General features: G+C 39.0%; 1 protein-coding gene across 5 annotated transcripts in view; it reads right to left on the reverse strand.

The window, feature by feature from the left end:
* The window catches only part of FRMD6 (FERM domain containing 6), a 97980-nt gene that overhangs the window by 32989 nt on the left and 46835 nt on the right, over positions 1–18156 (reverse strand). For all 5 annotated transcript variants that reach the window (XM_070419734.1, XM_070419762.1, XM_070419753.1 and 2 more), the window contains exon 2: positions 5253–5497. In XM_070419734.1, coding sequence (XP_070275835.1) covers positions 5253–5351 — 99 coding nt within the window. In that variant the 5' untranslated portion in view covers positions 5352–5497. The remainder of the gene's footprint in view (positions 1–5252; positions 5498–18156) is intronic.

Below are 18156 nucleotides of genomic sequence, written 5' to 3' on the forward strand. Positions count from 1 at the left end.
TTCACTTCTTGTTTGTACTATAACTTGCAAATGATATTATCATATTATCATTGTCTTCAATGATAATATGACAATTATCGTTTTAATTACTATAAATTCTAAATTAGTTCATTCTGAATTAACGACTTTTTATTATTACCTTAATATGTAACTCAGATTCAGAGAATAAAAAGATGCTGAAATTCCTTGATAACTGACAGCCAAACAGTTCAGAATAGAGAAAATGACAAACAGAGTGAGAAAAATAGGCTTGTTACTCTTTTCCACATCCATTACTAGCCGGCAACTCATCTACAGCACCTTATCCGCTGGAAAGGGCAAAAGGTCTTTATGTTAAGGCCAGAGACAAATTCAGGTGCTTAGGAAAGGTGTCCTATTTATACTCAGGACATACAGTAGGCTCTCCGTAAATATTTGATGAATGAAAGCCAGGAGTCTGATTTCCCTGTGCGCTCCTTTTGATCTGTCCCACGACTCTAGACTCCTCTCTGACCACCGAGTAGACAGACCATGTAGTAAATGGGAAAATGTGTGAATGCAAACCCACCAACACCACTGGGAGAACATGTGTACCACTGGGAAACCATCATCCTCTTCATTCATTAACAGGACTTTGGATTTTGGGTTCTATAGCACCATAATTCCACTTTACAAATACGCTTCAATAAGCAGACCGGTAGAGGGAAAAGTATCAGATGTTACATAAAACTGAACTATATACTACAAATTTGAGCCTTAGAATGCAATACAGCCTAGGGCACCTTTGATTCTTAGTTTTGACTGTAGCTAAAAATGTTATACACAGAGCTTTTAGGATAAAATGTGCTGAAAAGTTCACATAAAAATTCTTAAATTCTTAAACCACAAACTGTCCATAAATATAACCTAGGTTGTATTGTGTAACTGTTGTTCAAATAATGCTGCACATTTCCTCCATACTTCCCATATAATTATTATTATTATTGTTCTGCATGTTAAAATCAAGCACTTGGGAGCCTACTGATAAAGCTCTTTAACACTATCAGATAAGCACAGTGTTCTTGTTTAAAAACTGCAATTAGCAACGCTGTGCTCTGAAGTCTCACCTGTCCTGAGAACAAGCTTGGGCTTAGTACGAGTCTTCTATGGCAACACGTTAGCTGTTGTGAAATTGCTCATTATTTAATCTTCAGGAGCAATGGGAACTTTAAAAAGTGCCATAGAGTATGAGGTTTTAAGAATTAAGGCATTATCTAAAAATATACTCTACATGGAAGTTTTTGATAAAAACAGTATTTGATCCTAAATATCAATGGTTTGTTTTGAGCAGAAATATATAAAATATGTTCCAGAAAAGAAACCAAAAAAGCTTTTCACTCTGGTCTTAGTGAAGAGGAACAAGCTCTTGGTCACAATTTACATCACTCAAAAATTTTGTGGCTCTTACATTTGGCATAATTTTATTTCCCAAATTTTCCAAGTTTCCACATTTAATATTTATCTGCTGATTAAAAGAATTTAAAACAGCCCCTATCAATTTAACTCGTGAAGAATTCGGAATGATGAAGACACTAAACTTATTCCGCCTGCAGAAGATAACATTCTATCAAATATGCTTCAGGGAGTAAACTGTCTTTGCTTAAAACACTATTTAAAAATGATAAAAAAATTAGACCATTAATGAAATAGATTTTGCTACAGTTAATTTGTGATACCACAACTCTACAAACATCAACTGCTATTTTCTGGCAACTTTGAATGGGGGTTGCTGGCAGTGAGGAGTTCCCACACTCCTTAGCCCAGGCCCTCCCTCCTTGGGTCCAATAGCTTGATAGAGAGGAATCTGAACATGGCAAAGGGATCTACACACCCTGGAAGAAGAACAGGCCTAACAGAGTTCAGACTCTCGCTGTGAGTTTCATTAACAAGGTGCCACAACTGAAATGGGCAAACAGCTCAGAGTGCCTGGGCACTGTGCTTTACGCAGGTTCTATCTTTAAATCCTTGCAATGTCCCTGTGAGGAGAGTAAGATTATCTCCTTAAAGATGAGGAAACTGAAGCAAAAAATGAACTTGCCCAAGGTGCAGAGCAAGTCGGGGACTATGGATTTTTACCTAGGTCCCTGTCACTCAAACCCTCCTCAGTTATGACAACATATGGCGCACAGTCCTGACGATCCTGTAGGAACTATTATACTCATTTTGCAGAAGAAGGGAATTAAAGAAGTGCAAAATTAATCTCTGAGTAAGAACTGAAAGTAATAATACCAGCTATCATCTATGTATGAGAAATTATGCTATGTGTTAACCCTTAATTCTCACAATCACTCAGTACCACTGGTAATTAGTCCCAATTTATAATAGGTGAAGATGTTGAAGCTGAGGGAGGCTTAATAAACTTTCCAAACATGGGATTTGAATTCAGGTCAGTGTGTGTTCAGTACATTCACAAAGTTCAGTACTTTTCACTACCATACTGCCCCTCAATTATTCTTCATAAAGGGAAGGCAGAAAGGGAGTTAATATAAATCAAATGCCTAATATGTGCTGAGTACTGGGCAAGTTGCTTTTGCAAGTGAGGAAGGTGAATGAGCTTAAGAAACTTGTCCAAAGGTCACAAAACTAGTAAAATGTAGAGTCAAAATATGAATAATCTTAAATTTCTCAACAATGATGATAATTATATTACTAACAACTTACATTTACTCTGCCTTTACTATGTATTCTCAGGACAAAGCTATTAACACAATGTCAAAAACACAATTTGACACTATGTTAAGATCAATGGTGCCAGTAGTAAGATCTTTGATGATATTAGGGTATGAAGGTCTTTGACTGTCTGGCTTGACTTTAAAATATCTATAGCATCAGTTTAGGGGATCTTGTTAAATGCAGATTCCTGAGTCCTACCCTAGACTTACTACATCAGCATCTCCAAGGAGTGGAGTACAATGGTTTGAATATTTAAGGAGCTCACCAAATAATTCTGATGTACGTTAAAATTTTAAAGCCACTGATGTACAACAATTAACAGATTGACTGTCTTCCAATCTGTTCTCTACAATTATCTTCCTCACCTGAGATTTTAGTACAAATTAATTTCCTAGAAAATTATAGTCAGCTTTTAGTATTTCTTATGAAGTCAGATTAATCTTCCTTCCACTTAACTGAGGTCAGTAAACTTTTGTTCCATATCCTGTATGTGTGTATATACATACACATGAACTCATGTGTATAGATTCCACCAGGTAAAATGATAGAAATGGAATTGAGAGAAGTATCTTAAGTGCTTATGCTATATGATTATGCATATTTTTAAAATTTAGGGGGTACATTCTTATATAACTGTGTAAAAGAACTGAAATAGCATACTCACATATATAAATTACATTTTAATATATTTTGCCAGTGTCCACAGTGAAAGAGAGATATGTTGCCAATTTTTATTAGTTTTTAAAAACCAAATGCTGCAAAAATAATAGTCTGTCATTTCACACATCAAAAACAGCACAGGTACCCTGAGTACCTCATCAATAGAAATTCTGCCCCAACAGATGATAAAGTTAACTCAATAGGTAGGTTTGATTTTCAGACAACCCCTACAGGCAAAAACAAGGCTGCACTAGTAAATCAAGAAACTGTAGTGATTGTTAGGATAAAACCAAAACAGTTAATAAGCAAGAAACTTTCCCCATCTAAACTGCTTAATGAGGCTATTTAAATGCCATATATATTCAGTATGACATTTAGAAATATTCTCTTATACAGTAATTGGGTTAAAATATAGTAGCATATAGCAAAACAAAACAAAAAAAACTAATTCAAGGCAAGCGCTAAGGCAATTTTCCCCCTTAATTCCATCAGAATACAATCAATGAAAATTGATAATAAGGAGAGGAACTGAAAAATGCTAGGCATGCTATTGATTACCATAAAACTGTTTGGCAGTCTCTACCAAAGCTAAACGTATGTATACCTTGGGATCCACAATTCCACTCTTAGGTATAAGCCCAGGAATGTATGCATATATGCACACACATAAAATGTTCCTAATATTTTTATTCATAATAGTCCAAAATTTAAAATAACCCAATACCCATCAACAATAATTAAAGATACTGGCATATTCACACAACAGAATATTATACAACAATGAAAAAGAAAGAATTACTGTTACATACAATAAAATAGATGAATTTCACAGAACAAATGTTGAGTGAAAGAAGCCAAATAGAAAAGAGAACATGTCGCATAATCAGTGGCGTGGAGTTCTGAAACAAGCAAGATTACTCTATGGCGAAAAGATAGGAACGGCTGTTACCCTTTGGGTGGAGATTATTGACTAGGAAGAGTCACAAAAGGTCTTTCTGGGGTGCTGGCAATGGACTATATCTCAAGTTGGATAATGGTTACAAGGATGTATACACTTGTAAAAATTCACCGAGCTGCATGCTTAAGATACCTATACTTTGTTACATGTAAATTATAACTCAATTAAAAAAAATAATGTCATATTCCTTAATGTCCAGGTGAACTAAAGAGAATTAACTTTGACTCATGAAGCACAAGCAACAGTTCAATGTTCATAAGCACAACCTATTCAGGAAATGGGCTAGACTTAGGTTACTATTAAAACAATGATCAAAATACATTAAAAAGCTAGCAATTTATTACTATTTCATGTGTATAGGTACAACTCAAAAGTATTTAAAAAGCAAATTCAGCCGAAACCGGTTTGGCTCAGTGGATAGAGCATCGGCCTGCGGACTGAAGGGTCCCGGGTTCGATTCCGGTCAAGGGCATGTACCTGGGTTGCGGGCACATCCCCAGTAGGGGATGTGCAGGAGGCAGCTGATCGATGTTTCTCTCTCATTGATGTTTCTAACTCTCTATCTCTCTCCCTTCCTCTCTGTAAAAAATCAATAAAATATATTTAAAAAAAAAATAAAAAAAATAAAAAGCAAATTCATATTATATATATAAATAAAAATTATATTTCAATCGAAAGTTTAAAAATAGCAGTGTTTGTTTTTCTATAATATAGTAGCCAAAATTCTGTAATTGCACCCTAGGTGAGAGGCTATTGAAGTCAGCTGCACTTCAGCCAGAATTCAGAGTTCATACCTGTGTGGACTACTTTAGCACCCCAACCCGCCAGATTAATGATCTCATTCTGTAATAACTTCACCCCTTAATTAACCAAGTCAGAACGTGAATGTGGTCACGGGTGGGAACACAATTATTTAAACATTTCTAAGATGGGATCCACTCACATTGATGATGATGTTCAGAGACTTGTCATTGGGCAGGAAAATGCACACACTCCGGCGGTCTTGCATGACTCTGTTGTTACGGAAGTTCAGTTTGTTCATTGTGTGGGGGCCTCTCTAGCGGTCAGCGCTGGGCTCCGAGTCCCCGGCAACGCCGCTGCTTCCGAGAACGCCACAGCCAAACTCCGCTCCTCATCACACACTCTGTAGGAGAAGCACCATGATGTGGCACGATGGAGGTTTCACAGCTATAAAACAAAAAAGCCCAAATCAGGCGTGAATAAAGGCGGTGAGATTGGTGAGGAGAGACAGGGAGATGAGCAGCACAGGGACAGTGTGTCTCATAGCTAGGGCTGCCTAGAATAAATGAGAACTCCCTGAAATTCAGTCTACATCTCGCCCACTAACGACTGCCTTAAAACTTTCATTCGCAATCAGGAATTAAACGTAAAGCCCTCACATCCCAGAGCTGCCTTTGAGGCGTTTTCAGCCTCACAGGACAGATAACAAAGGGCGCGGAAAAGAAGCAAAATGACAAAATAGCAACAACAACAACATTCTCAAACTCTTTTCTTCCGTTACAAACTCAAATAAATGTCTTGGCTCTGGCATGACATTCCTTCTTCAACCACTTTGGTCTGGCTTTCACCTCCTCCTCGTCACCCGCCTGGCTGGACGAAGAAGCCAGGGACCTCCAGGCCACCAGCAGTATCCGAGGAGGTGTAACGGATGTCTCTGTGACGTTTTCCACGGCTGCTATGCCCCCCTTGCAACGTGTTTCTCCCTTTTATGGCACTGTTCTCTCCTAATTCTCTAACTTGACAATGCAAACAATTTTTCTATTTGTTATTTCACCAACCAATAAAATACAAAGAAACAACAAGACAGTATATATCAAGCTGCTAGTATGTTTGTATACAAAAGAAATGTGGATTTTGGATATCTCTGACATCTAATCAGTTTATTCAACATATTAATTTTATTTTTTTAACTTCTCTCAGATTTTCAATGTATATGATTTTATTCCCAAGTAATGAAAATTTTCTCTCCAATTTTCAATAATTGTCTTTTTATTTCTGTTTCATGTCTCATTGCATTGGCAAGGCCTTGCAGAATAATTTTAAAACAGTGGTGGATATTTCCTACTTTTAAGGAGTGTGTCTAATACTTCATACCTTATTGCTAATATAACACTAGTCAACGAAGATATGTTAAGATTAGTTGCCTCTCAAACCATTAGCAATATTTATATTGTTCCTTTTTTAATACTGTTATATTTACACTGTTCCTATATTTGTGAGAAGCAAAACAGAATTTCCAGGAATAGAGAACTGATTTACCAGGCAGAGACTTATAACCATATAGCTTTAATAGAAAAGCTATTATCAGTGCTCACATAAATCAAAGTATAAATGAGACAGAATCCTGTAGATTTGCTTCTTAAGGTTAAATGTCCATCTGTAATCAGCAGGAGGGTGGGAGAGAATATACTCTTAGATGACACATGAATAAATACAAAATAGTATTTCCTTTTAAAGTATAAATGCCCAGCCAGGGTGGCTCAGTGGTTGAGCACTGACTCATGAACCAAGAGGTCACCGGTTCAATTCCCGGTCAGTCAGGGCACATGCCTAGGCTGCAGGCTCCATCCCCAGTAGGGGCGTACAGGAGGCAGCCATCAGAAGTTTCTCTCTAATCGATGTTCCTATCTCTCTCCTTCCCCCCCCCCCCCCTCTAAAATTAATAAAAAAAGATATTTAAAGTATAAATAATATACTATCCAAAAGGGAGCTACTCAAACTAAGTAAACAAATGGTAATCTTATTTATAGTATTCCCTCCCTGGGACGGTGACCAAAAGCTCCCTTAGCAGTACTCTGCTTTTCCTAAAGGATAATAGCGATTGCTTCCCATTAGGTGGTAGCCAGCGCATCACCCGACAGGGTCACTGGAGGTCCCTGCTGCAGTTCTCTCCAGGAAGGGAGGGTTGACCCATGTGTTCTATGACCACAAACTCACCGCACCCAAATCCAATCACCGATTTAAATCATGCACATTTTTAGTTCAGCAGCTCCAAAGCACCCATCGTAGGACCAGTGCTGGCTGCAGCAGGGTCACCTGGACATTTGTAATAAATACAGATCCTGAGCACAGTGACATTTCTACTCAGTCAGAATCTCCAGGGTCAGGGTCAGGGTCAGGGTCAGGGCCCAGAAACCTTAATCTTTTAAAAAAGGTCCCCAGCTATTTCTGATAAACAGTCACATTTGGAAATCACACTTCAGTTAACAGAAGGAAGCACAGGGTTGGATATAATGCCTCCATAGCACCACATCAGGAAGTACACATGTGAAGTATAAATTCCTAAAACAGGTCACATGTATATGTACACTCGGAACATTTTCCTGAAAAATGTCACCCGGTGATCTAGGAATAAGTAAATTGGCGAAGCAGGGTACCCTCTATATACTCTCTCAGAGAAATTCAGAAATAGTTGAAAGCTCTGATAAGTCCTGCAGGCAACTTTTTAAATTGGTTCAACTTAATATTTCTCAAACTTACTTGGGCAGAGAATACTCCCCCACCCACCACATACCTATTAAGGTCCTGTAGAATAAAATCCTTAGGCATACTGCTTAAGAAACACAATTCTAAAATGATTTCCTTGTCAAGTATTACATTTCATGGCAAATTTCCCCCTCTGTATTAATACATTACAATCCTCTCTGCTATTAAAATCTTTTAAGAAATTATAAGCTATGCTTAAATGCATTTATTTAAATTCAAACACTTAAGTGATATTAATCCCAGTATATTTCTTCTTATTTAAATCTACACTTCAAATTGAGTTCCTCCTATAATTTTCCAGTTCTAATTAAACCAATTAACCGGCGGTATTTCTCCTGACCTACTTTCTAGAATGAAAAGAAAAACGTAGGGAAAAAATATATTCTGAGGTTTGGGATGTTTCCAAAGGTTTGTTAATTATAAAACTTCATTTGAGTACAATTTTTATTTATTTATTCGTTCAAATAATGAAGTAAAAAACCCCACAAACAAACTAAAAGAGGTTTACTGAAGAAAATCTAACAAAAGCAGAGTATTTAAGAAGCAGTAATGTTTCATTGCTGCTTTTTCTAGAAAGCTTTGAGGATGGCAAACTAAAAAAGCCCTAAAAGAGAGATAGGATTAAGTTTTTACTTTACCCAGAACTGCATTAAAGCTGATTAAAAGGTTCAACTGAAATAGCAAAATTACCAGATCTCTAATATGCTCCCGTATAAAATTTAATCTTAAATTGGACAGTCCTGGGGGAAAGAATTAGAATAAATTGATACCAATCTGAATTGTAGAAATAAGCCTTTTATCCACTGGCCACTTATTCTGCGTCCTAAATTTCAGCTCAGCTCATTCCTGGGCAAGGGGGCACACATTTCCTATTCCAGGGCAGCCTTTTTTCCCCCCCAGTGTTCTTAGGGTACATTATCTACAAAGAATAAACCATGTCATAATATCATTTCCCAGGCAACAACAAACAGCTTTACTAGTGATCAGACTCTACCTTGCCATCTTTATTAATACCCAACTTACAAATGTTAAGCTATAAGATTCCCACACTTGGATTTTAAAGTCATATTATTATAAAGTCCTATTTCCTGAGAAGCACCATTGGTTACAAAGTTACTTCATTTCTTTTAAGAATCAGGAAGCCATTACATAGTATGGACATTCAATAGCGATTTCCATTTTTTGGAAATTACCTTTAAAACTGGGTCATCTTGGAATAAAAGTATGGACTTTAGTTCATCCTACAGGGTAGAGCAAAAGTAGGTTTACAGTTGTGAGTACACGAAGCAGTGTTTATTCTTGTATTATTTATTAATTATTGTATTATTTTCCACACGAACAACTGTAAAACTATTTTTGCTCCCTCCCACCCCTCCCACCCCCCTGTAATATAGCAAGATTGGTTCATTAGTTGTGATAAATGTACCATAGCCATGAGAGAGGTTACATGTGGGGTATATAGGAACTCCCAGTACTATCTTTGCAACTACTGTGTATGTAAGAGAAGTCTACAATAAAAAGTTTATTTTCAAAACATTAAGTAAATGGAAATTTCCTACCCACATATTATAATCTCAGTTTGAATGGAGGCAAAGAGAATTCTCAACTTTGAGATTGTCAACCTAAAAAAACTTGAAAGGATGGTAATTTGATAAGAAGATTATTATAAGGCAATCCAAAATACCTCCAGACACTGCCAAATGTTCCCAGGTGCAAAATCACCCATAGTGAGAACAGATACTGTACAGCAAGCATGTCAAACTCGCGGCCCACAACGAATATTTTTGCAGCCCAGCCAATATAACGGAATGTAAGAAACGTTTTAATAAAAATTTTGTAACTTAATTTTTACAATATCCTGTTATACATAATTATTAATAACGAACTACAACGTTCGCTAATGACCGATTACTACAATTGTGTTGCATTCATTTCCCTTACACGCCTTATGCGCAGGTGAACCATTTCTCTCCACTAATACTAGCAGTGAATATTTTAGCAGCCGATTGCCACATCATTAGTAGTGGACTGACTTGTTTGGTGTGCGAAACAGGAAATATTTTGAACAAGAAAAATAGGTTTATTTGCGTTATGCTTATTAATTTGTGCAGTTATTCAGTGTCTGGTAAGTTAATGTTCAAGAAAAAATATTAATTTTTATTAAAATGTTCTATTATTTTATGTTAACGATTACTCATTTATTTCAGCCCTTTGTATTCAGCATGTCTCTATCGAAATAAACCTACGTTTCTATGAAAATTGAAGCTTTTTTTTGTTTTTTTGCAGCCCACATAAACTTAAACCTCGTTTATTTAGTCCGTGTTAGCCTTAGATTTTCACATGCTTGCTATACAGGTTTCCACAGAGAGGCATTATGGGCTCCTTCCTACCATCCAGCTGCTTTTTAAGGACAGGAGGTCCTCAAATGTCTCATTTGATGCCCTTTTCATTACAACATTGCTGAGGAAAAAAAAACTGATTCCCAGTGGGGGCCACTGTCTGTGTGGAGTTTGCATTCTCCCCAAGGGTTTCCTGCGTAGGTTTTCTCTGGATACTCGCGTCCTCCCACATCCCAGAGATGTGCACATGAAGTAAACTGGCCTGTCTACATCAGCTCAGTCTCAGTGAGTGTGGGTGGGGGTGAGTGGCCCTCTGATGGAAGGGCATCCTGTCCAGGGTGGGTGCCCACCTTGTGCCCTAAGCTATCGGGAAAGGCTCCGGCCACCCATGACCCTGAACTGGAATAAGCTTGGAAAATCAGGATCATACTTGTTTGTATTAACCTTTCTTACATGTATGTATAACTCACATTTATTTCATGTTTAATATTAGACGTGTTTTGGGTCTGTATTTAAAAGTTTGGTGATATTTTTATGACCAGAAATACGTTGTGGAATTTAACTCTGATTTATATCAATTAGCCAATGCTAAAATTAGTTTCATTCTACATTGTTTGGCTTAAAGTTGCAGATTCCAAGAACCTACTAAAGATGTTAAGTGGGGACTTACTGTAACAGTACAACTCTTAATCAACACAAATTTCCTAACTAAAGGTTAGCGATTGAGTTCCAAACTCAAGACCTGGCTTGAACCTTGAAGTCAAATTTTTCAACCTCTTGAAAGTCTAATGGCCTCTGGCTTCAGAAAAGCTTTGAAGGTTAGCCTTCTTCAAACTTAAAAGTTTAATGCAGCGCATTGCCAAACTCCTCGCGCAAGTACCTATGCGTTATTGCCAGGCACTTGTCCCTGAGAACCCTATATTTTGATTCGAGCATCTGGAAATACATAAATTAACTTGGAAACAACTGACACTTGACTTTCAATTGTCTGTATGCTCCGTATTATGAGGATTTCTTTTTTCCTTAAGTTACAGGTCATTTGCTCACTAGGGCTATTTTGGAACCACAGAATTATTTCTCTTTAGAGTAAAGTAAATCAAACCCTTTCTACTTCATGGCCTGTTTTGCAGTTACCGTTTTATCCAAAAAACAAAATAGTTGACATCTATCAACCTCTGGAGCCAAACCTTCTAGAAAAAACATCAGACTCTGTTACTGTCTCATCCTACCCTCCAACCATTGCTCTAGTAGGTAAATAAGGGACTGCCAAAAGCTGAAGATCACCTCTCTTATGGTTGGATGTCAGGTGTTTAGAGACAATATAAATAGAATATTGATTAAGAAGACAGACTTAACTTCCCCAATCAGTCAAACCTGGGTTTTAACCTGGATTCTACAATAATTAGCTATATAACCTTGGGCAAGTAACCTAATCTTTGAGCCTGATTCTTCAGCTGTAAAATCTATATTATTGGCCTCCTAGGATCACTGGAAAGATTACATGAGAGAATGGTCATAAAGTATTAGCTATCAGGCTGCTGAGGGAAGGCTCATGAAAGTAACAGTCATGAGTTGCCAGGTCATGAGAAGGCACATCTGCAATTAACCAGCAAGAACACTGTACATATCACCTGGAGCTCTAGAACTTAGAGCCAGATATAGCGACTGGACTAAACTTTGTGTGGGCGGGGGGGGGAGTGTTTTCTACTTTGGGGTTGGGAAGTTAAATGTATGGTTTGTTGTAAATGGAACAGTTACACTGTTAGGTGGTGACTCCTTTGAAATTTCATTTATGAAATTTATGAAAAAGAGAAAGTGTGTATGACTACGTACGTTCAAATGTGCGCTGGCTGACCAAAGAACGGAATGTAGAGGACATCTGTTTTAATCTACTTGGCACCATCTTTCCATTGGAGAGTGCTCCTCTCCCCTTCTGGCTATCAGTCAGAGCATTTCCTACTGTGGATGGGCGGAGAGATGATGGAGGGTACAGATGTGACCCAGGGTTGGCCTAACAGGTACCCTATTCTCCCAAGTCACAGTGCTTGGTGGAAAGGGTGCACATATGACCCAAGCAAAGTCGGAATTCCTCCGTGAAATCTGTTATACAGATGTTGGGATGGAGAGGGCTGCTCCCCTTTTTGGATTCCTATTTGTGCGAAGAATATGAGCCTGGGGTTGCTGGCAATCATCTTTCCACGGTAAGAATTTTCCTGGAGAAGAAAGACATCACAGAGGCAAGTGAAGCTCAGAAAGAATCCTGATCACATCATTTAACTCCTGTATCTAGCTGTGTCTGAAGCCAGAAACCTTTCCCAGGAATTCCCAGATAGTGGCCAATCAATTACCTGTCCTCTTCCGCTCATCCTGCCATTTGCGACCCAGTCCTCTCTAACAGAGCCTACTCAAACCAGAAGCTCATTTACTGCTTGACACGCTTATTCATTAATTCATTGAAAGTTTACTATCCCTGGCGACGAAGATTGACATTGACGTGGAAAAAAAAACCACACTACTCTAAGGTTTAAAGTTTCTCTCCATTCTACAACAAAGTAGAATAATCACTACGATGAATATACATCATTAGCGAAGACCTTCTGGGTAGAAAAACAGCTGAGTAACTGAAAAGTTTAGGTGATTGAGTTGCTTGCTGTTCAGACACCACCGTTCTCTAGGAGCACTGCACACAGCAAGTAACTTCTGGGAAAATGCATAAATTCATGTAATGCAAACAAAGCACAAGACAATTAGTTCATGACAAATTTTCAGCAACAAGAGAATATCACATCTTGAATACTAATTTGTGGGTGAGCGGTGCTGTCTTAGTAAAGACCACAAAGTTTTTCACAGAATGTGCGGAATGTGCTTTTACTGTGTTGTCCATTTGTCATACATTATAGTGGCTGCAAAAAAAATGGCATTTTTCCAAGGTTTTGTTTACGTTAACTCAACCAATCACTTTCTCTAGCTTTGGCAACAGTTTGCACTCTGGTACACTGACTCCTCGTCTCCCCAGTGCTGCCCTTCTCTGGCTTTTTTTTCCTGCTATGACCATACTCACTTGATTCACTCTGTTGCAGAAGCAAAGCAAAGGGTAATGGGAACAGTGGTACTCGGGGCAATGAAACCACATTTCTCCAAAGAAATTAAAAACACATTTCTCCAAAGCACAGTTCTGGTATGCTCTCTCTAAACTGAACAGCAATAAGCATAACTCTGTTATTCAACAATTACAGTGGCTTCCATGCTGGAGTTCATAAAAGAAATAATGGGGGTCTTCAGAGTTATTTTAAATACTTCAAAATGCCTGATAAAATTGGCACATTTCCCCATGGTGATACCTCAAAGGAAATTAAAATATCATTTGCTTAAGTAACTTCATATCATTTTTAAATGCTTATTTTGATAGCACATTTAGTTTTACTGCCAGATTTGAAAAATGAAAACAAATGACATCATTTATTTTGCTAGACAATCTTTCCAAACACAAGACCCAAGGAAGATGAAGGAGAGGAAGGCTAACAAAAGTGATCCTCAGCGGTCGGAAAGGTTGGGATAGATTTAGTTGCTAGATGTGCATACATTTAGAAACCATCTTAATAAGAAAAAAAAAAAATCCATCCTTCTGCCTAGTCTATCATTCTGGTGGCTTTCTCCTCTACCATAGCTCCTCACTGTGTTCTCACCTGGGTTTCTAAATGCGCTTGTCTCATCCTGTTCTTTAAATCTGCCACCCCCACAACGCTGGCAGCGTGACCTCGTGTAACTGCACCTCCCACCTTGCATGTCACACCCAGCTCACATCCTTAGTGCTACGGCATTTGCACAGGATAACACCTACCCTCCAAGCACAGCAATCTTCCACCGCCGGGTCCCATCCAGCCTCCGTGTGGCCATTCTACAACTCATGCTTTGTATTCCTGCAACCCTTTTCCTCAAGGTCCCCCGAACAAGTCTTGCTCTCATATGTCTATGCTTTTGACCATGCTGCTTCCTCTGCCCAGAATATCCTCCCTTGCCTATTATCTCACCCACCACCCACCTCCCAAAGAACAAAGTATCTTGGTCCACCCTGGAGAACTCAAGCCACTGAAGCATGCCTCCCCATCGGTGGGCAGCTGATTAACAGGAGAAAATAAAATTTTAATACATGTGCACAGGGAATTCACATGCACATGAAAATTTCAAGGACAGCGAGGTAAAACTGAATGAATGCATGATTTGCAGATAATTTAGGAAGAGTGGAGCATACGTGACAGGTTATTTTTTTGTTAGGCAACCAGGAAATAATGGGACATCAGGGAGGGGGAAGGAAAGGACAGTTAATAGGCTCTTGCTGGGAGTCTTCTGTCTAATGCTTTCTCCTGTGCTCTTATCATCGTTGTACTTGCTGGCCAGTCTGTCTCCCCACAGAGGACTGGAATCCCCTCAAGGACACCATCCATCAGCATCTTTATGCCTTTCATGCCTGGGGGAGTCCTAGGTCTGTGAGAGGCACCCAATAAGATGTGCTGAATAAATTATTTGGAAACTCATCAGAGATGTGAATGAATTTCCAGGCAATTAAGATTAAAATCATGTTCTTTAAGAAGCACTCCCCCAGCCCACAGCTTCTTGAATATTTTCTGCATGTTATTTACAGGGGAAAAGGGGTATATTTTTTCTTGTCTTTAAATTTAGTGGACAAACATAATGGAAGAATACTATTCTCCAATACTGCCAGCAAAATAGTTTCTAGGAAAGTCTCCATGTATATCAGGTTCAGCCAACTGGTGTAAAAGCAAACATAGAAAAAGATATATTGGTTGGGATGTGGTAAGTTGAAAGTAACAAAAATAGTCGACTCAAAGTTAGACTCCGGAGCCAAGCTGCCTCTGAGTCAGCTATTTACTAGCTGTATGAGCTCAGACAGTTCCCTCACCTCTCTACACCTCAGCTTCCCTATCTGCAAAATGGAAATAACAGCAATATCTATTTTACCGGATGTTGTAAGGCAAACACTATGTAAGTGCCAACTATTAGTAGTTACACTAGTTAAAATGATATAAGGTGAATTTAGAAAAACCAAAGTAACTGGAAGCCTAGAAGAAGGATGGGTGTGGGCTTGTGGTTTGATGCTCACAGTGTCATCCAGGACCTACTTTCTTTCTGGTACCTTGAAATCACTGCACTTTAAGGCTGGCGCCTCTGAGAGTGGTCACATCAACAAGAGTACTGAAACTCGCCCTGCTGGATGGCTCACATCATAAGCCGCCCATCACTGGGGGATGGAATTGTTAGATCAGCTTTTGCAGCCCAGGGCCCGCCTCTAGAGCTATAGCTAGAGTTGGGATTAACTATCCTGAAGTACATGGACATCAAAAGTAAAACCTGGGTACCCTTGGAAAGTTGGGAGATAAGGGAAAATGCTAGGTAGACAACAAGAACAAAGGCAATGATAAAATTCACGAGTTTTAAACCAGAGAAACTACTTCTGGTCAAGATGGCAGGTAGGTAAATGTGGTACTTGTCTCCTCCCACAACCACATCAAAATTACAATTAAACTACAGAACAACTATCATTCAGAACTGCCGGAAATCTGGCTGAATAGAAGTCCTATAACTAGGAAATTGAAGAAGGAGTCATATTGAGATTGGTAGGTAGGGCAGAGATGGGGAATGGGCTGGTTCCACACCCACAGGTGGTGGATAAAAATTGGAAGGGATATCTTGACTGCAGAGAACTCCCCTGAGAAGGGTGATCCCTGACCCACACCAGGAATTCCACCCAGGGTTCCAGTACCAGGAAGAGAAATTCCCATGACTTCTGGCTGTAAAAACCAGTGGGGACTGAGGCTAAGGCAGGCTGAGGCTGCTGGAGTCCCAGGCAGTTCCTCTTAAAGGACCAGTGCATGGACTCCATCCCTCTGAGCTCCAGTGCTGGGACAGCAGCTCTAAAGGAACCAGGGTCATCAGGGCAAGACCCCAGAGGTGGGGTGGTGGAAGGGGGAGAAGCTTTCTCCCAGAAAGAAGTGCTGGCAGAGGCCATTGTTCCTTTGATGAATCCTCCCCCACAGAGCTGGCAGGCAAGTGCCATATCTGAGACTTCATCAACCTGGCTCACATTGTTTGCCCAGCCCTGGTGATTCCCTGAGGCCCTCTCCACCCAACTTTCAGGCCCACCCAAGCTGTTTCTAATGGCTTTTCCATACATATGGCCTGCTGTGGCTCAAGCTTCAGAAGTTCCTAAAACCTCTCAAACAAGCAGCATTTGGCCTCAGTGTGACCCATATCTCTTGCTAAATGCCCCAGGCCCAGCACTAGCAGCAGCTGGCTTTGGCTCACACCTTGGCCTTGCCTGGTACCCTCCATTCAAGGAGGGGTGGACTCAGTGGGCACCAGAGCTCTGCTGAAATAAGTCCTGCTCTGCACAGCTGATCCACATCAGTGGTCACAGCCAGGCTTGCAGCTGACTGGCCTGGGGCAAATCCCTCCTACTGACATGCCAACAGCAATCAAGGCTCAACTACAAGAGAAGGGTGTATAGCCCACACAGGGGGCATACCTCAAGTTCTGAGTTTGGATGGTTAGGGAGGCTTTGCCACTGGATCCTATAGAACACCTACTATATTTGGCCCCTCTACCAAACCCTGGAGACTTAGCAGCTCTACATAATACATAGAAACAAACACACGGAGGCAAAGAAAAATGTCCAAAATGAGAGAACAGAACAAAACTTCAGAAAAATAACTAAACAAAATGGAGACAAGCAATCTACTAGAAGCAGAGTTCAAAAAACACTGGTTATAAGGATGCTCAATGAACTTAGGGGAAGAGTAGATGAACTTGTGAGAACTTCAACAAAAAGATAGCAAACATAAAAATGGAACTAGAGACCATGAAAAAGAACCAGTCAGAAATACATGAACTGAAAGTAGATGAAAGAGATCAAATCAGAGATTTGGAAGATAAAGAAGCAGAAAACACCCAGGCGGAACAGCAAAAAGAAAAAAATAATTTTAAAAAAAATGAGGATAGTATAGGGAGCTTCTGGGACAACTTCAAGCATACCAACATTTGCAACACGGGGGTGGCAGAAGGAAAAAAGAGAGAGCAAAGAACTGAAAGCCTATGTGAAAAAAATAATGACGGAAAACTTCCCTAACCTGATGAAGGAAATAGACATACAAGTCCAGGAAGCACAGAGAGTCCCAAACAAGAGATGTGAGGGTGGTTGTGGGAAATGGATGAAAAGGTGAAGGAATTAATTAAGAAGTCCAAATTGGTTGCTTCCGAATAGTCATGGAGATGTAAAGTACAGCACAGGGAATATAATATAGTCAATAATATTCTAATAGCTATGTTTGTCTTCAGATAGGTGTGAAATTTATCAGGATAATCACTTAGTAAATTATGTAATGTCTAATCACTAGGGTGTACACCTGAAACTAATATAATAATGTATGTCAACAGTAATTGAAAATTTTAAAATTGATTGTAGTATGGTTTTTATAAATAAATAAACCAGAGAAACTATTTTTTTTTACAGCCATCTGTATTCCAAAGTCATATTAGGTTTAGTAACCAGGCACAAAAATTCCTTTCAACCAACATGAATTTCTAGCAGTACATCGCCAACAAAAAGTGCTATTCTCAGGGAAAATCCTTCAACTTAGAAGCATCTGCTTCTAATTTCCACAAAGAAATCTTTGATTCCTTCATTCATGGGACTTGCACTCAACTCCCTGACACAGAAACTACAGTTTTCTAGATAATAATTTTGCTGTGAAATTCTCATTATCTGGCAATAATATCTAAAATATTAACATTAACTTTACTTATGTTTCCCATGAAACATTTCTTTCCAAAGAGTGCATAATGCCTTTAACAAAGATTGAATTAAACATTTGGAAAGTTGCTAGCTCTCTTGCAACATTGCACAAGGATTTTCCCATGTCATTGAATGGCTCTTAACAACAACAATCATGATGAGATGCAATGTACAAACTGGAAATGGGAAAG

The sequence above is a fragment of the Myotis yumanensis genome, unplaced genomic scaffold, assembly GCF_028538775.1.
Source record: "Myotis yumanensis isolate MYYU_CA2020_CCGP unplaced genomic scaffold, mMyoYum1.0.hap1 SCAF_1, whole genome shotgun sequence".
In the NCBI taxonomy this organism is placed as follows: domain Eukaryota; kingdom Metazoa; phylum Chordata; class Mammalia; order Chiroptera; family Vespertilionidae; genus Myotis; species Myotis yumanensis.